Below are 20,125 nucleotides of genomic sequence, written 5' to 3' on the forward strand. Positions count from 1 at the left end.
GTTTTCCGACTAAAGTCTGAAATTCCAGAAGTGAACCGGAGGCGGGGCCGGAGCATCGGTGAGTGGCTGCGCGGGCACAGGATGCCTGCGGGGGACCATTAGAAGCCCCGGGTAACTTCAACTCATTTTCCCCCGACCTCCTACAGTATCCCTTTAAGTTTGTTTTTTAACATGAAAATAAGGAGGCACTCAGAACACAATTCCTTATGGCTATTTTCTTTATTTATTAAGTCAATAAAATAGCTGTCACTGCTGTCATACGTTTATTTCATCGCTTTAAGAGATTTCGGCCAGTAGCAATTTTTGCAGTGAGTGGAGAGTATATGAACGCACAGGATCAATAGTCAAACAAAGCCCTTATCCATTCAGGGTTGTCATGAGTGGTGGACAAGGATGGGGGTGTGGGAAGCACTTCAATGCAGCACTCATGACTCATAGTCAACTCGCCCTAGAACAAGCGGTAAGGAGGAACCTGAATTTTAACAAAAGTGCTCCGTTAAAGGTTTGGTGTCAACTTATGGAACTCAATACCTGAGACAATAAAAGCAAAGAGACAACACTTTTAACCAACAGGCAACAAAGTCTTGCAGGACTTCTTAGTCCCTTGTTGAAGTCAAATGTACAGATTATACATAACATGGCATGTAATCATTTTATATGTCATTTCAAAATATGGATCATAAAGAACAGGCTCTCTGCGATCATAATATACTTTTTGTTTTTCGAAAACTGGCTTGGAAAATTGGTGCTTTACCACCCAAATATTTCAAACAGAACAATTATCCATGCACCTGTTTTATGTGTTCATCCAATATATCTATATCATCAAAAAAACTAGTGACTAATTTCTATTCTGAAGAATATTTATACTACCCAATAATGGCTGCCACAGGGTACAGGGGAAAAACAAAAAAAGTTTAAGGCCATGCAATGAGGACAAATGATCAAATTATATTCTAAGTTCTGTACACGAGGTGTCCCATTCCGCTATCAAAAAGGAGAAACTCACAGGTCTCTACCAATGACAGGGCCTCTTTCACAAAAATACATGGGTTGTAACTATGTGTGCAATGATTTAAAAAATATTAAGAGGTTTCATTTTACTTTCACAAAAAGTTATGTCAGGTAAATGTGTTTAGCACGAAATGAAACTTTTTGGCGGTCTACAAGGAATAAAAATGGAATTTAAGTCCATTCTGGATGCAAAAACATTTTATATCCAAAGAACTTTCACAAACGGTGATGTTTTAGTAATCAAATTCACATTAACATTCTTTTAGTAATTTTTATAGAATGATTATTTCAACAATTCAATTAATACATAGTCAAACAATTTTGACAGAATTAACGATGGGAAGCCAATCAAAAAAATTCATCCAACATCTACAGGGCCATAGTAGAATTTTATTTATTTATCCAATTTTAATTGCCCACATAAATTAAGTTCTAGGGGAAAAAAATGACACACACAGTTACGAAAGAGGAATGTAAGGAAAAAAAATCTTCTAACATGGAGATTATTGATAGAAATTTAATTCTGTCCGAAACCAGAATTCATATATTTTACTTATCAATTAAAGAAAGGAAAAAAAACGATGTGCAAGCAATACCGTTTGACATCAGTGGCCATAGTCTACAACTACTGAGTGATCATACAAAAAAAAGAAAAAATTAAATAGTCAAACACTTTATGAACAATTAATAAATTATAAAAAAAAATATATTTTAATACCCTACATAGTCTTAAAATAGGAATGTACAAATCCAGCAGCAATAAAAACGTTCTGAACTTCAGAGGGCGATCCAACAACTTGAAAGAAAAACAAAAAATTTCCAGGACTCTTACTGGCCCGATAACTATCTACAGATATTGGCAAGACCACAACGCCTACAGCATGGCGGTGAACACGGTGAATACGGCTGAGATTAAAACCAGGCACGAGAATTTTTATGCAGTTTCAAAATCTGGAAAGGAAGTGAGGGGATTGGGAGGGAAGAGGGTTAGGCGACCTACGTGATTTGAAGCTTTGGAGATCTACGTAGTACAGTTAACTGATATTTTGGCCAAAGATTGATATGAATAAGACAAATCCACATTTTTGGCAGAACACATAAATCTGTGGGGGAAAAAAAACAAAAAAAAAACACAACCTAGAAAAAGAAAAGAAGAGCTTTTGGCTAGATTTTTTGTCCTTCTAGCCACTTCTTTTAGGCATGGCAATTTAAATAAAAGTCAATGCATATTTTTGATTAAGGTGTCAGTTACATGACACACAGTTGCCCCGACTGACTGGCCAGTTCCATCCGTCTGCAGCACAAGCGGTTTTCGGGTGGATAGAGAGAGATTGTCCACTTATTGCCGTCGATCGGGGAAATGCATAATAACATGAGTGTAGATACAGTCCGAAGAACCAGCTCCCAAACAAAAGACACAGACAAGGCGCTGTTCTACAGGCCGGCGTGGCCGACCCCCTGCTTTGTAGCGCCTCCCTGTGGTTAAGTCATTGGCATTTTGGGCTAGCACCTGAAGTCTGTTCCTTTGAGCACTTTTTTTTCCATACTGATAAAGGGAATAATCTTCATCTCACAAGACATCACCTCCATAATTAACACAAGCAAATACTAAAGAAAAATGGCGTTTTTGGGGCCTCCTGTCACCTCGCCGTCATTCCGCAAAACACGTTGCACGATTTGATTTCGTTCCACAGAGAACTCCTGCCTGACGCCTCTATTTTTCAGCGTCTGGTTGATCTTCCGGGTCCGGTTCCTGTACAGTCATTTCCATAGCGTTCGTCTCTGTGTGTCCGTTGGCCACGGCCTTCTCAGACGGTTCAGTTGGCATTAGTGGGATTGCTGACACCTGCAGGAAAGAAGCAAGAGGTGCAATATAATGAATACTGCAAACGGAAAATTGCTTTTTCGACTAGTTCGGGCTTTGTTTTGGTGATGCATTTCAAAAGCTGGAGTTTGACTTTATTTTTTAGTGTCATATATACAGACAATCCCATACTGTGCGAACTACCTGAGTGATAGCGTTTTTAGAGATACAAACAAAATTGTGTTCATGTACAAAATATACAGAATGTTTATCATACACACTTGAACCTTAAAGGGATACTGTAGGGGGTCGGGGGAAAATGAGCTGAACTTACCCGGGGCTTCTAATGGTCCCCCGCAGACATCCTGTGTTGGCGCAGCCACTCCCCAATGCTCCGGCCCCGCCTCCGGTTCACTTCTGGAATTTCTGACTTTAAAGTCAGAAAACCACTGCGCCTGCGTTGCCGTGTCCTCGCTCCCGCTGATGTCACCAGGAGTGAACTGCGCAGACACAGACCATACTGGGCCTGCGCTGTGCGCTCTTGATGACATCAGCGGGATCGAGGACACGGCAACGCAGGCGCAGTGGTTTTCTGACTTTAAAGTCAGAAATTCCAGAAGTGAACCGGAGGCGGGGCCGGAGCATCGGTGAGCGGCTGCGCGGGCATAGGATGTCTGCGGGGGACCATTAGAAGCCCCAGGTAAGTTCAGCTCATTTCCCCCGACCCCCCTACAGTATCCCTTTAACTGAAAATAAATACAAGAGTTTCACTTACCTGGGGCTTCGGCCAGCCCCCCCACGGCCATCCTGTGCCCGCGGTGTGCCAAACCGATCCTCCATTTTCCTGCCACGGCTTAGTTTTGTTTTGGCCGACTGATCAGTCAGCGGTCCACGGCCCTGGCCACCCGCATCCTTTTACGTGTTCTCGTCGGCGTACGCATCTTACGCAGGTGCAGTAAGGGTTCTCTTTTACTACGCCGATGTGAACGCTTATGAGGATGCACGTGGCTAGGGCCGCGCAGGCGCTGTGGGCCGCTGACTGATCAGTCGGCCGAAACGAAACTAAGCTGTGGCAGGGAAATGGAGAATCGGTTTGGCACGCCGCAGGCACGGGACGGCTGCAGGGGGCTGGTCGAAGCCCCAGGTAAGTGAAACTCACAGATCTACACTCCTGTAAACTTCACTTGCAAGTAAGGGGCATAGATATGTGCATCTCGTTTTTCTAACCGCTGCTCCTGATTGTCCCATGTGCATTCTCATCGACCATCCCACCAGTCAAAGATCGGTGAATGGGAGCATGTGTTCTAAAAGCCAATCAAAGTGCCAGTAGTGAATAAAGGCAGCATCAGCGAGATGCCGGTATTCATTCACAAAGTGAAGGTAAAAAAACACACACACAACATTTTTTGTGTCCTGATTACAGTACTTGTTTCAGGTGTGTGATGCAGACACTACTGTAGCCAAAGAGATCAACAGGGCTGCCAGGCAACTGGTATTGTTCAACAGGAAATAAAAATGGCAGCCTCCATATCCCTCTCACTTCAGGTGTACTTTAAATTCTGGGTTTACGTGGACACTTAGAAAGTGGGAATATACTCCCAAAACTAAAATTTTAGTAACTACACTTGGTTACATAAAACAACATTTGAAAGCATTCTGTGTGTTAAATCATTAATTTTCACTGAAGAGAGCAATACAGACTTGCTCATTTCTGGTCATCCACAAATGAAATCTTTGCCGGCTGAAGCGTTCTGAGGCATGTGTCTTCACTCTACCCCCCTTCTTTTTTGCTGAAGCTTAGCTTTTATCAGGGCGATGTTATGGCACAGCGGAGGGAAAAGTGAAGACACATAACTCAGAGAGCTTCAGCCAGCAATGATTACATTTGCCTTTGCCAATGACAAGAGATAAGCAAGCCTGTACTGTTCTCTGCAGGGAAAATAAAGGTGTTTTTTTCACACAGGGAATTCTTTCCAAATGTTGTTCTTTGTAACTGTAGTTACTGAACTTTTAAATTTGGGAGTATAATTCCACGTAAAGTAAAAGTCTATTTTAAGTGCATCCCCAAATTTTGGTTTGGCTTTGTTTGGACTGTGACGGTGATAAAGTTTGGTTTATTTGGCATCTTATCTCTGAAGCCAATGTAACCACAAGACTGACTTGAGAGACTCAAAGTTTTGGGAATTTCTGCAGAAGGTACAGTTGCGGCGGGATACTCACAGAGTCCTGCTTCTGCGGGTTGCTGTTCTCTTGTCCAGATTGTCCCGGAAGAATAGCAGCTTCCGGCAATATCCCCCTCCGGTCCAGAACACTGCAAGGAGACAACAGAGTGTTACAATAAACCTACAGATCACCAACATGCAGGCGTTCACACAACTTCCTCGGGGACATAAGGAGTAAAGGTGCCTATATTTAAAAGATGCTCCCAGTAACTTGGGCACCGGGTCACGGCAATGCAGTAGAATCCCTTTATAGTAAACTCCAAGGACCAGGAAAAGTGGTTTACTGTATCAGAAGTTTACTATATCAAAAAATGTCATACTCAAGACCAATGGGAAACGTCCATGTATACTGGAAAGGATTATCATTGGTCTACTACTCGGTGAACCAATGAGAAAACTCCTTGGGGAGGGACAATGCCCATTGGTCTATTGCTAAACAATTGTTGCCTGATGCGACTCTCGGATTGATAAACCGCGTTCCGGAAACTTGAAAGGAAGGCGGCAGTAGCAGTGGAGGAGCCAAATGGGCAACGGCAGGTATTTTAAAAAAATCTATGCAGTGAGCAGCATAGTGAGCGCGAACCCCGCCAAGCATTGGCTCCGTTGGCCTCGGTCACCATTCACTTCTTCGTTCAGCCGATCCAGAAAAGTCATACAGGTCCCAAAATTGCATTCTGCTTGTCGCAACGGACCAAACAGATCCGTTCTGTTGCGGTAGATGGAGCGTTTTTACTGGCAGCGTGAAAGGAGCCTTACATTAAGCCTGGGCTAAGGGCGGCCATTTTGAATTAGGACTCCTATTGTTTAGCGTGACGGTCTCTGTAATACTTCCTGTTACAGTGCAAAGCATTCAGTTTATTTCTCAATAGAAGCTGCAGAATTTTGAAAGGCCTCACCTGGGCTGGACCGGTCCGCACAGCACCTCGCAACAGTTCTTCACAAGGTTGCCATGACTGTAGGGGTTCTGCACGCGGTTTTTACCAGTCCAGGAACCTTTAATCTGCAAGAAAAAGATGACAACAAATGTAGTTCTTCTGAACAGGAAAAGCAACTGTAATAGGTCAGGGTGGAGGTGGCCATACAGCATGATCAATGAGATGCAAATATTTCCGAGTTCATGCAGGATTATGTACATTTTTATGCAAATATATGCAGCATGAAAACGAACCAATCAAGTCCCATCCAGGTTTAAACTGTTTGGTCCATTTTTAAAAATTTACATAAATCTGCATGAACTCGGAAATATTTGCATCTCATTGATTATCCCTAGTGGCCATACAAGATAACCAAATAATGTAAAAGACGGTAACCAATATACCATACATGTTATCAATTTCTCTGAATCTGTCACGAAAAGGATAGCCAAAACATTCAGTTTTCATATTTTTCTTCAGATTTTTATCAGATTTTTCCAACGCATACAGATATATATTAAAAAAAAAAATTTGTAAAAAATAAAATGGTTTCTGCATCGAGAAACAAAACATAAAAATATTTTTTAACATTTTCTGCATAACTATTTTTACATATATTAAAAAACAAAACAAAAAAAAAAACACTTCAACCAATTTGGTTGAAGTGTACAGGCATGTGTCCTTCTGAATGCCAGACAACATTCTTATGACATTTCCCAGCATACTGAGCGTTTCCGGAAAGCCTTGACTTGTCATGTGCTGCACTTCTAAGCTGGGAGGAATGGGGAGGCATACAGAGCAGGTGACTGGGGTGGCCCTAAACAGGACAGCCAGCTGGGGGATACACATGACCATAGAACAAGTGTTCTCCCCTCCCTGGACCGATAATCTATTGCTTGTCACTTTATTTTGCTTGAGAAAGGAACTTGTCGTGGTTCAGGAACTTGAATGATTAAGGCAGTGATGGCTAACCTTGGCACTCCAGCTGTGACAAAACTACAAATCCCATCACGCCTCTGCCTCCCCGAGTTATGCTTAGAGCTGTCAGAGTATTGCAATGCCTCATGGGACTTGTAGTTTCGCCACAGCTGGAGTGCCAAGGTTAGCCATCACTGGATTAAGGTGTGTAATAAATGACATTTTTCTACATACTGGAGAAGTGGCTGATATACTTTATTATTGATCTGTATCCTTGCACTGAATCGAACGGGTGAATAACTCACCTATTCACTGGGAAAAGACCCCACGCCCGTTAGAAAAACCTTTTTTCAACCAAAACCTTCCTGGAGAAGTCTATAGCTCTGGCCATGCCCACCTCTGTTGTTGTGGCCCTCCCCCAGCTCAGCGACTACCTATCACTGCGTGACTGCCTGAAATGGGGGCGGGTCCCAGCTACACAGGTGGGTGTGGCCAGAGCTCTAGACTTCTTCAAATCACAAATTCCATGTTAGGGGACAATAAAGAGTAAATCAACTAGAATAATAATAATAATAATAATAATAATGTAGTAATAATCCATAATTCCATTTAGCAGCGTTCTTACTGCAGGATGACGCTTACGGCAGTCCTGACGGGTAAAACTCTGCTAACATAAGAATATTAATAAGAACCGCAGCGCGTTCCCTCCACGAGTCATGTCTGAGAATAAGCGTCTGCCAGGTACTCACGTCTTCATTGGTGGTCTGGTTCAGCGAGACCAGGAATGTATGGAATCCAGTTAGGCCCACCACAGACCAGAGCGTGAAGAAGCAGATGAAGACCTCCAGCACAGTGCGGGGGAGTTAAGGAAATGCAGAAAACAAACATACACAAGCTAAAAGAAAGCAATAGTTGACATTTTCCTGGCAGATTGTGAGACTGACGCATCCCCTTAAAGGACACCTGAAGTGATATGGAGGCTGCCATATTTATTTCCTTTTAATCAATGCACATTACCTGGCTGTCCTGCTGATCCTCTGCCTCTAATAGTCTTAGCCATAGCCCCTGAACAAGCATGCAGCAGATCAGGTGCTCTGACTGAAGTGTGACTTGGATTAGCTGCATGCTTGTTTCAGGTGTGTGATTCAGACACTACTGCAGCCAAAGAGATCAGCAGGACGCATACAAGAAAAGATGCCCGATAAAAAGGGCAACCGAGATAGCCGCTAATAGAATATCGGTAAAATTACAGATATTCTGCTGCCTAATTCAGATGGTAAAAGATCACTCCTGAACAATCTCTACCGATATTTCTCACCCCAAACCCTAACCCTATGACCTAGCCAAGCCCTACTCTCACACAGAACTGTTGGTCCCTAACCTTAACCCTTAAAGGACCTCTGTTGCGAAAATCTCAAAATTTAAAATACATGTAAACCTATACAAATAAGAAGTACGTTTCTTCCAGAGTAAAATGAGCCATAAATTACTTTTCTCCTATGTTGCTGTCACTTATAGTAAGTAGTAGAAATCTAACATTACCAACAGATTTTAGACTAGCCCATCTACTCATACGGGGGTTTCTCAGGGTTTTCTTTATTTATAAAAGCACTTAGTGAATGGCAGTTGCTCCGTCCAACTGCCAAAATAGTGTGCAGCGAGCAGGGAGGCTGGCCAGGTTCTTTATGTAAATCTTTTTCAGGGAATGTCTTTATAAAGAATAAAGGCCATGCTGAGAATCCCCCATGAAGAGATGGACTAACCCAAAACCTGTCGGTAATGTCAGATTTCTACTACCTACTGTAAGTGACAGCAACATAGGAGAAAAGTAATGTATGATTCATTTTACTCAGAAAGAAATGTACTTCTTATTTATATGCGTTGTAAATTTTACTATTTTTGCGACAGTTCCTCTTTAAGGCCCCCCCACACACATCTAACACTAAAGACCCCCACATCCTAACGCAGCAATGTTATATTAGCCGCTATAAACAGTACATAGCGACTATGAGTGGCTTTAACCTTCCTGGCGGCTATGCCGCGCAGGGGGATTTCTCAGGCCCTGCTGGGCCGATTTTGATAATTTTTTTTTTTTGCAGCACGCAGCTAGCACTTTGCTAGCTGCGTGTGCCCCCTGATCGCCACCGCTCTGTGCCGATTACGCGGCGCTTCCCACGCCGTGAGCCCCCCCAGACCCCGTGCGTTGCCTGGCCAATCAGTGCCAGGCAGCGCTGAGGGGTAGATCGGAACTCCCAATGACGTCACGACGTCGATGACGTCATGCCGCCCGTCGCCATGGCGATGGGGGAAGCCCTCCAGGAGATCCCGTTCTTTGAGGGGCTGGGGTGATGCCGCTGAGCAGCGGCTATCATGTAGCGAGACTGTCTCGCTACATGAAAAAAAAAAAAAGACTGCTGCCCCCTGGCGGATTTTTAATAAACCGCCAGGAGGGTTAAACCAGGGGTCAGTAACCTTTTTGGCTGAGAGAGCCATAAACGCCAAATATTTTAAAATGTAATTCCGTGAGAGCCATACAATATGTTTCAAACTGGCACAGTGCGCATGTGCAGCAGAGGGCTGCCCCTGTTGCCACGGTGATGTGTATACAGTTGATCCGCCGGGCAGCGGAAGCGTCCGACACGTCTTCAGCTTCTCTTGGGTTTCAGCAACATCAGCAATTTCCCCGAGAGCCAGACAGGAGAAATACCGACTAACAGCTTGCACAATAAGCTAGCTGACTTGGGGGTTGATTCACTTTTTAGGATGAGATCCCTGCACTTTGGCCCAATAGAATGCCTGTCAAGTGACAGGCAGCCTATTGGGCCAATCAAAGTGTGGGGATCCCGTCCTACAAAGTCATTGGACCTGACAGGGTCCAGAGTGGGACAATTCGAGAAGCCATTCGTTTTGGGGGCAGTGTGAGTAAGTTAGCAGTGCATGATACAGCAGTATTGTTGCTTCTTTGAAAATTTTACTTGTGCTGCCACACTAAGCTGAGCTGCTTGAGCAGCGTACCTTAAGCTGGCCACTAACGGTCCAATTTCTAGCGAAAAATCGTTCGAGCGATCAGAAATTCTGATCGGATTGGTTGGAAATAACCTCCATGGGTGGACACAATCGATTATGAACGAGTGAAAAAAAATGTCACCTGAATGAATTTTCGTCGAACCAAAATTTGGATTTTCTTGTTGGTTGTGATAAATAGGAAGCAAAGATTGGTTTGTTGATGGTGTAGTGACCGACGTATTACAATAGTTCACTTCCGATCAGAATTTCTGATCGCTCAAACGATTTTTCGCTAGAAATTGGAGCGTTAGTGGCTACCTTTAGTGAATCAGCCCCCTACTGATTTGTCTGTGAGCCAGATGCAGCCATCAAAAGAGCCACATCTGTCTCCCGAGCCATAGGTTCCCTACCCCTGCCCCAAACAGCATCTATAAATATCGCGTTCCAGAACAGGATAAAATACACTAACAACAGTTTGAAAAGAAAGATAGTGAAGATGATTTCAAAAGATGATTTTGTCAGATTCAAGTAAACAGTTTCTTTATTGTAGGCGCCACAACGCAACGTACGCAGGTATGACCGGCTTCATCAGACAGTAGGAGGAGTAACAACCTGCGAAATGCGTTGCACAGTGTTACTTGAATCTAAAAAAAATTGAGTCATCTATGTGAAGGCAAGTCCACCACTCCTTCCCTTTTTACACTGTATAAAAGGGAACAGAGGCGCCAAAAGAATAAAATCCACTAAAATTTTTTAAACCATAAATAAAGAGAAGGGAGTGGTGGACTTACCTCCTCAAGCAGACAAACAAACTGTCGATTTCAACAGTGAAAAGTTTTATTTATACACTCCAAGAAATTGTGCAACGCGTTTCACAGACGTAACCCTGCTTCATCAGGCAGTAAAAAATGGAGTATACAACAGCTGCGGATCAGTGTAAAGCTGGCCATACACTGGCCCGATTTGCGCCCGTTTCGACAGCAGATTCGATCACTTGGATCGAATCTGCTGCCAATCGTTCGCGCTAAACACACCCGCTGATCCGATTTCCTCCCGAAATCTGATCGGTCCGTCGATCGCGCCGTGCGGGAAATTACCGTCGATCGCCCGCGGGTAGGGAGTGCGTTGCTAGTGGCGGCCGATCCGATCAGGTATACATTACCTGACGCTGGCTCCCGGGCATCTTCTCCGCGCTGCACCGCTGTGTTCCTGCTTCTATCCCAGCGTACATCAACTTCCTGTGTCACTCCAGTGACCAGGAAGTTCAGATAGAGGGCGCTCTATTTGAACCTCCTGGTCACGGAGTGATACAGTGTACGCAGGGATGCGGTGCAGGATGCTGGGATGCGGAGAAGAGGACCCGGAGCCAGCCTCAGGTAATGTACACGGGGGTTGGGGGACACAGGCGGCAGGAGCAGCTCAACAGATTGTGATCGGTTTCAGCCTGAAACCGATTATTCACAATCTGTTTGCAGTAAAGGCAGCCATACGATCCCTCTCTGATCAGATTCGATTAGATAGGGATCTGTCAGTTGGTCGATCTAATGGCAAATCGACCAGTGTATGGCTACCTTAACACTAAGCGCCTCCTACTATCCCTCCTCTCCCTTTTTACACCGTTTTAGTGTATTTTGTCCTGTTCTGGTCAAAGCTGGGGAGTCAGAGCAATTTTTAGGAACCTAGAGTCGGAGGTTTCATAAACTGAGCCGTCGGATGATTTTTGTAACGACTCCATAGCCCTGGTTCTGGTGCTTCTGTTGTAATATTACCGGCAACTGGTACGGTTTCAGTGCAAATGAATATGGCAGACTCCATACAAGTCTCACGCCGGGTTTACTTTATCGATCTTCTCTACATAATAAAATGGATTAATCTCAGCAAAATATCTGCTGGCCCGCCTGCAGCTGCTGCAATTTTATTGGTTAATTTCCAAAGGCAGAAACTTGCAGGAATTCAGAGTGATAAGCAAGGTATTGAGCTGCGCAGCGCTAAAGCTACAAATGGAGGCAGGGTGTTGATTACTAAAAGCGCGCAGCATCCGGGATTTAGAAATTGAGCTAAAAGTGGAGCTGTAGTGAAAGTAACAATGAATTTTTTTTTTTTTTTAAATATTCATTTATAAATTGTTTTGCCCATTGTAAAATCTTTCTTTGCCCCGATTTACTTTCTGAAATTTACGACAGGTGGCAACATCTTTAGTCCTGTCAGGTGATCTCTGCAGAATGAAAAGAATACCAGGTCTCTTAGAATGTTCTAGGAGGCGAATTCGACATAGCTAATCAGCCTAGACTGTGACCTCACATGGAGGGTAGGGCTAATTACCAGTATACAGCAATATATAGGTTAGTGTTTCAGTGTATCCAGATTATAGTGATATGCTGTCACTCTGGCGTGGTGTCAACTGACCCTAAAAATTTAAGCTGGTACTTCAAGATCTCTGGTTATCAGCGCCACCGAATATATTGGCGTTTTATAAATCAATAATAATACGCACGGGCACCTAACAGCGTCCAGCTGGTTCCTGGACTGTACAGAAGGCCTCCAGAATTCTATCATAACCCCAGCCGGGCAGCTAACAATCTATAGATCATCTGCTCAGCTACAAGGCTCAGAACCGAGGCGGAGATCTGGTGTGTTCCATGTGTTCTGTCCAATGACGTCATCTCCTGAAAACAACAACATTCCACTGATGGGAACGCGAGCCGCGGCCAGACGGCATTTCAAAAATAAACAGTAATCTGCTCATTCCATCTTCTCGAGGACTTGGACAGGCATCAGGGAACGGAGTGACTGGGGGGAGCAGGAGGCGTGTCTGATGCAAAGTATATTCATAGGCCCTTTCACACTGAAAGAGGAACTGTAACCCAGGATTAAACTTCATCCCAAATCAGTAGCCGATACCCCCTTTCCCAGGAGAAAACTTTACATTTTCTGGCATAGACCATCAGGGGGGTCTGTATGGCTGATATTGTGGTGAAACCCCTCCCACTGTGTGATGTCATGACCATGGTCCTGACAGTTTCCGGTCTGTGAACCTTATTGCATTGTGAGAAATCATGGATGTTTCCAACTGCCAAGCAACAAGTATCTCCCTGTGTGCATAGAACTCTCAATAACTGACATTCCGTACAGATCACCTGGCAGGACTGAAGATGTCAAAACCTGTGATAAATGTCAGAATGTAAATCAGGGACAGGAAAGCTGTTACAATGGGCAAACAAATGACTAAATAATCTATAAATGAATATTCTGAACAAAAAAGCTATTTTATTCATTACATTATTTTCACTATAGGTACTCTTTAACAGAATTTGCGTCATGTGATATTGTGACCTCATGGTGGTCGCACAGCTATCATATTTCCTTATCCCATCATCCAAAGCTCTACATGCAGTATGATGTCACCTCCTTACATTTCCTCAGTAATCTCGGGATACCATCCCACCCGGAACCTTCGCTCTGCCCAGGAGACCCTCTTGTCCTCTAGCTCAGTCCCCTCCTCTCAATCTCGCATCCAGGACTTCTCACGAGTGTCCCTTCTCCTTTGGAACTCTCTCCCACGGCCAATCTGTCTTTCTCTGAGCCTGGAAACCTTCAAATGTACTCTCAAAACACATCTGTTCAGACAAGCCTATAATTTGCTATAGGTGGCATTGGAGGTTCACTGCCTCATCTGCTAACCCCTGTGTCTCCACCCCTAATGTCTCCAACAGACTACCTTCTAGACTGTAAGCTTGGAAGGGCAGGGACCTCCTCCTAGTGTTTCTTATTCTGCTGTAATTTATCATATAAACATGTACCAGTATTGGGTAGGTCTCAAAACACACATGAACGATGTATGTATTTGTATAGCTGGATGTCCTGATTGTGCAGAGTTCTGAAGTCCTTATGTGCCTGTTATTCCAACTATTTGTTATGGAAGATGTTGGCCATATATAAATTATAATATAATAATAATAATAATAATAATATTTCAATGGCATCACACTGAAATGGAGTTTTGTGTGAATTTTTGAAACCAATATTTTACCATTTTTAAAACGGCTGGCAGTGCTGCATTTTTTCCGCAAACTGCATGTAATGAAAGTCAATGGAAACGCAAAAACACTACACTAGGCATGTGAAAATCTGCATGCAAATTTAAAGTTCATTTTCCTGTAAATTAATTTAATTGGTATGCATGAAAACTCGCAATGCGAAAAAACCCTCACAAAAAACACCACAAAAAAAAAAAAAATCAACGACAACACAAAACGCGAAATTGGAAAAACGAAAAAACGCAGTTAAAAATGGCAAGGATAAGTGAGGAAGTTCCCCAACTTTACAGAACAACAACTTCCTGCGGACAGCTCACATTCATCCCTACGCTTCTATCGACCGTAACACAGCAGCAGCTGAAAAATGTCATTGAGCAAAACTTCTACCGCCCTCTTACCCGAAATGCAGAGGAGAGGCAGAATTTTACCCGCCTCCCGGTAATTACTACTAGTCCAGTAAGCATGCTAAGAAGTAAAGGCAGGAAGCAGCACAGCTGCAGGAGTGAATAGCAGGCTCCTCCTCACCTCCAGCCACTAGAGGGGGGTGTAGGAATGACGAAAGGCTGGATATAGCGGGCAAGGAAACGTGAGATTTCAGATAAGTTGCTTAACATTGTATAATAAAAGGATATGTTCCCGGACTCTCTTTCAGCGTGTTCAGGAAGCCGACTTTTAACGAGTCTGAAAAGAAGTGTGAAAAAGGATGTTAACAAATGTGCTTTTTTCTGTTCACTCCTTTTATTAGGTCAGTTTTGTCCCACTGCACTATTGTTTTTTTGAATGCACTGTCTAAAGTGGATTACTATTACTCTTATACACTCACTGCACATGTACCAATTTGTGAGGATTTTTCCAGTATTAATTATCCAATTTTACGCTTTCTTTTGGTGATTATTTCACCCCTGGTCCTGCAATTCAATCATTTATATTCTTATTCATTTTTTTACACGCCTTCAGTTCATTGGTAGTGTTACATGGGTGTCTAATTGAAGATTTTCTTTCATTGGATTAGGATCACTGTATATACTCGTGTATAAGCCTAATTTTTCAGCTTAAAAAAATGTGCTGAAAAGTTACCCCCTCGGCTTATATGCGAGTCAGTGGAGCAGAACGGATGGTGCAGCAGGTTTTGGTAATTGTAGAGGAGCGTTAGGATTGAGCACTAGTGATCCTGCTCTTACCAGCTTGCTCCCTGCTGTGTCTGTGCCCTCCATCCCCTGCAACATGGGGTGCAGAGTGTGCTGCTCAAGACTACCTGTGTCCCCCGGCTTGTGGAGCAGAGCGTGCAAGCAGCATGTCAACTGTCAGTGTAATGATTCTTCCTGTGTGGCAATCGCTGTGTCTCATACCTATGACGCCATCTAGTGGCTTCTTGAGACACAGCTGTATTATCCTGGAGCACATCTGGCTATGGGGAGGGGGGCTGACTTGTACTGGGGGCACATCTGGCTACTGTGGAGGGTGCTATACTGGAGAGGGGGCTTATACGTGAGCCAATGACTTTTTCCTGGGTTCTGAGGGAAAAGTGGGTACCTCGGCTTATACACGGGTCGGCTTACATGCGAGTATATACGGTATACATTATATATATTTGTGGGTTTTTTGCTAAATATTTTATTACTCTAACATACTTTTTGTAGTTATCACGTTTAATTGATCTTATCTTACTGGCCAGATTTTGATCTGCTCCCCGCATGATTCACCCGTTGGTGGATTTTTTTTATTTGATTTTATCTTTGGTCTTTAATTGTTTAATAAAGCTTTGATTACAATTTTTGTGCATATAATCTTGGTGCAAAAAAGTGTTTACATTTTTACCACTAGATGGCGCTACAAACACTATCCCTGGTCACCAGAAAGTGTTTGTAGTTATCGGGGTCATGTCCATTCATTCCAGGCACTGCAATTGGATCAGGGAACATTAGTTCCCCTTCCCCAATCACTGCCACATAAATGCTGCCGGGAACGAGCAGCATGTGCACCAGCCGCAGAAACACTAGACCAGAGCGGCTCTTATCTGGACGAATACAGTCATCCAGATAGGATTACGTAAGTGGTTAAACCGGACCAGAACTCCTGCACAGCACACAATAAAAAGTCTTTATTCCATATATAGTTGCTGAAGAAATTCACTGCTCTGTATTCTGTGTTTGTTTAGTCAGATCAAGACATCCAATTAGATCTCATCAGCAGCTGTAAATAGACGGCAGCTCTACATACAGTATACACTGAGACTTAACCCTTTCAGTGCTCCCTGTAAAAGTGAAACATAATATTTTTTTTTCCATAAAAGTTATGATGCTTTGGCTAATCTTTTAGCGCAGAGAGGACGTTCTGAGTTTAGTTCTGCTTTAAAGGAAACCTAAAGCAATAAAACAAAAGTCTAACTTACCTGGGGCCTCCAGCGGCCCCCTGCAGCCACCCTGTGCCTGCACCGGGACACACCGACCCTCCGGTCCCCCGCAGCGTCTCAGTTTAGATTTCGTCGATGGCCACACACGTCCTCGATCACGCTCCTGCTGTCGGGAGCGTCTTGCACATGTGCAGTACAAGAAAGTCTAGCTTTAGGTTTCCTTTGACACAGACACTGATGGGGATTATGGGTAAGGCAACAATGGCCACGCCCCCTGGAGATGCCCCCTATCACTACACAGTACAAGAGGCAGTGACTAAAGCGGTGGAACTCACTCAACACGACGTAGACGATGTTGAAGGCGAAGATGTAGATTGTCAGGAGGGAGAGGGACAGGATGAAGAGGTAGAAATAGCGATAGTTCCTCTTTCCCACACAGTTCCCCACCCACGGGCAGTGATGGTCAAATCGCTCTGAAAAAAAAAACGAGAAAAATCACAAATCAAGAAACCAGTTTACAGAAACAGAACTCCATGATAGAGCCAGCCAATGAGATGCATAGAATTACAACTTGCATGTAAATGTAATGCAAATTGTATGCAGTTGGCGATTAGGCCAATCCTAATAGGGAAACAGGAAGTGCTTGTGATTGGCCCATTTATAGAAGTGAGAGGGATATGGGGGCTACCATATTTATTTCCTTTAAAGCAGATCCGAGATGAAAAACTAACTATAACAAGTAACTTGTCTATATATCTTATCTAAAGTTTAGATAGTTTACACAGCAAATCTAGCTGCAAACAGCTTTAATAGAAAATGATTATTTCTTCCTGTGATACAATGAGAGCAGCCATGTTGTTTGTAAACATCACACAGAGACAGGCTTATCTGTACCTTGAGCACTCAGCCTGTCCCTAATCCCCCCTCCTCCTCCCTCCTCCCCTCTGCCTCTGAAATCAATGGCTAGTAACACCTCCTCCTCCTCCTGCCCAGACTGAGCTCCCATGAGCCCTTGCTACTGCCAAGGCTCTCTGAAAACCTGTGGGCGTGGTTTATTTAGTTTATAGGGAATTAAGAGTATTAAAACAAAAAAGTATTTGGCTTGAGGAATGCCCTATAAACAATAGGAAAGGAACACAATTATGCAATGAGTAAAAGTTCACCTCGGATTAACTTTAAGGCCTCATTGACATTAGGCAATGCATATGGCCATGCATTCAGAACGCAATGCACGCCATCTTTGTTCCCATATTAGTGTGTCATAGAGAGGAAACTACCGGAGACAAGATGGCGTTCCCTGTACCTTCACTCTGCTACACAGCAGAATGTAGTATCCATCTTGCTGCAACACACCGCCGCTCCGCATCACCATCAACCTCTTCTGACTTGCTACTCACTACCCCGGTCTAAACTGGCGATCAACTGCTAGAAGCCATTTTTGATGCCGACAGTGAGGTTCAGTTAGTCATCATCTTGTTTGTAGCCTATCTCCATATCGGTGGAAATGATGAGGATGACAATGGTGTTTATTTTATCATGGCTGAAGAGGAATCGATGAGGAAGAGAAAAATCACTCCTGCCTGCATTTGTTAACTGGAGCCGATAGTCTCACGGGCTGGACCATGCCTCTTGTCACTGGTGCCAATCACTGCACTCGCTGAGTAGCAGTGACCTATCAGATGTCAGTGGGCGTCAGTCATTCAATGTTTAAAGGGGAACTGAAGAGAGAGGTATATGGAGGCTGCCATGTTTATTTCCTTTTAAGCAATACCAGTTGCCTGGCAGCCCTGCTGATCCTCTGCCTCTAATACTATTAGCCATAGCCCCTGAACAAGCATGCAGCAGATCAGGTGTTTCAGACTTTAAAGTCAGATCTGACATTACTAGCTGCATGCTTGTTTCTGGTGTTATTCAGATACTACTGCAGAGAAATAGACCAGCAGGGCTGCCAGGCAACTGGTATTGATTAAAAGGAAATATGGCAGCCTCCGTATACCTCTTACTTCAGTTCCCCTTTAAAGAGACTCCGTAACAAAAATTGCATCCTGTTTTTTATCATCCTACAAGTTCCAAAAGCTATTCTAATGTGTTCTGGCTTACTGCAGCACTTTGTACTATCACAGTCTCTGTAATAAATCAATGTATCTTTCCCCTGTCAGACTTGTCGGCCAGTGTCTGGAAGGCTGCCAAGTTCTTCAGTGTTGTGGTTCTGCTATGAACTCCCCCTTCCAGGCCCCTCTATGCACACTGCCTGTGTATTATTTAGATTAGGGCAGCTTCTCTCTTCTCTCTTATCTTTTACAAGCTGGATAAATCGTCCTCTGAGCTGGCTGGGCTTTCACATACTGAAGAATTACAGACAAGGGCAAAGCTGTTTGCAGGAAGAAACGAGCAGCCTGAAACTTCAGTGCATGAGAACAGGGGGAAAGAAACACACAAATGATCTCTTGAGATTCAAAAGAATTGCTGTATACAGCCTGCTTGTGTATGGATGTATTTTCTATGTGGACATACTGTACATCAACCTACTTCCTGTTTTGGTGGCCATTTTGTTTGTTTATAAACAAACTTTTTAAAACTGTTTTTAACCACTTTTAATGCGGCAGGGAGCCGCAAAATTGTGATAGAGGGTAATAGGAGATGTCCCCTAACGCACTGGTATGTTTACTTTTGTGCGATTTTAACAATACAGATTCTCTTTAAGCAAGGACTAGAAGCCCATTGGCATGTGTTCGTTCACCCAGCGAGTGCACTGGATGGCTCAAATGATGGAGTCGTGGTCCCGTCCTCAAGACCATCGGCTCCAGTTAAACACAGTGGGCTGTGGTGATTAGGAAGTCCGGTGGCAGCAGATACTTGTGGGGGACACCAGGTGCCGATCCGAATTGTATTATTCGGGCCATAAGATTCATCGACTTCCCCCCATATGCTGTAATGTGCATGCCATGTTTAGTGGATTGAAGCCAATGTATCACAGCTAGAGCCAAAGACCTGTAACCCATCCATGCAATGTTAGTCATTAACTGGATGTCCTGGTATCAAGTTTTAGGGATCGTGAGAATGGGGGTTGTTTAGGCACCGTGTGTGTGAGGGGTGAGGTTGGTCAGGCATCGGTAGAATAGTTAGGTTTAGCGATAGTTAAATAAGCTGTAAAATTCCCACTGCCCTATAGTGGAATAGCTACAATTTTACCTATATTCTACAGGGTTCTCCCCAGAATTTTTTTCCAGCCGGGTGGCATGAAAAAGTAGCCGGGTGGGGAAGTAAAGGCCCTTTTCCACTAGGAACTGCGATCGTGCAAACCTACAATTTCCACTACCCCTGACTGCGCCGTATAGTTGCCGGAAAGGAAGCATGATTGCCCGACAATTGCAATTGGGAAAAATTAACACAGACTAGTGGGAAATGAGCACCTAGATTTACTTGTCATCACAGGGCTCATTGCGATCAGCAAAACGGCTGCGATCGGCTTTCTGAAGCGGAACGCAGCTAGTGGAAAACGGAGGGTCACACTAAAGTGGGGGGAGGCTCTCTGGCTAAGGAGGTTTGTGGGCCTGCCAGTGCCATTGTAACCTGCACGGAGCAGGGGCGCTGTGGCTGAGCGGGGCTCGGGTGGTACTGTAAGTTACAAAATCACCCCAGGCCCACTCAGCCAGTGACCCTTAATAACCCCCCCCCCCCCCCGTGCAGGTTACAGTTGCCCTGGAAGGCCCACAAACCTCCCTCAGCCGTCTAGCCAAAAGGCTCTGGGGAGAACACTGTTCTATCAGTTGTATTTCTAGTTCCCATTTTCACATCATCTCTATACTCACCTATACATTGCCCAATGCAACATTAACAGTAGACAGATCACACAC

General features: G+C 44.0%; 1 protein-coding gene across 1 annotated transcript in view; it reads right to left on the minus strand.

The window, feature by feature from the left end:
* Positions 1 to 200: 200 nt before the first annotated feature.
* ZDHHC9 (zinc finger DHHC-type palmitoyltransferase 9) overlaps positions 201 to 20,125 on the minus strand; it is an 87,563-nt gene continuing 67,638 nt past the window's right edge. Inside the window, exons 5-10 of the mRNA XM_068249993.1 lie at positions 16,604 to 16,741; positions 14,548 to 14,596; positions 7,622 to 7,724; positions 5,937 to 6,040; positions 5,039 to 5,129; positions 201 to 2,860 (exon numbers count right to left, since the gene is read on the minus strand). Coding sequence (XP_068106094.1) covers positions 2,729 to 2,860; positions 5,039 to 5,129; positions 5,937 to 6,040; positions 7,622 to 7,724; positions 14,548 to 14,596; positions 16,604 to 16,741 — 617 coding nt within the window. The 3' untranslated portion in view covers positions 201 to 2,728. The remainder of the gene's footprint in view (positions 2,861 to 5,038; positions 5,130 to 5,936; positions 6,041 to 7,621; positions 7,725 to 14,547; positions 14,597 to 16,603; positions 16,742 to 20,125) is intronic.

This window comes from Hyperolius riggenbachi, chromosome 8 (genome assembly GCF_040937935.1).
Source record: "Hyperolius riggenbachi isolate aHypRig1 chromosome 8, aHypRig1.pri, whole genome shotgun sequence".
Classification (NCBI taxonomy): domain Eukaryota; kingdom Metazoa; phylum Chordata; class Amphibia; order Anura; family Hyperoliidae; genus Hyperolius; species Hyperolius riggenbachi.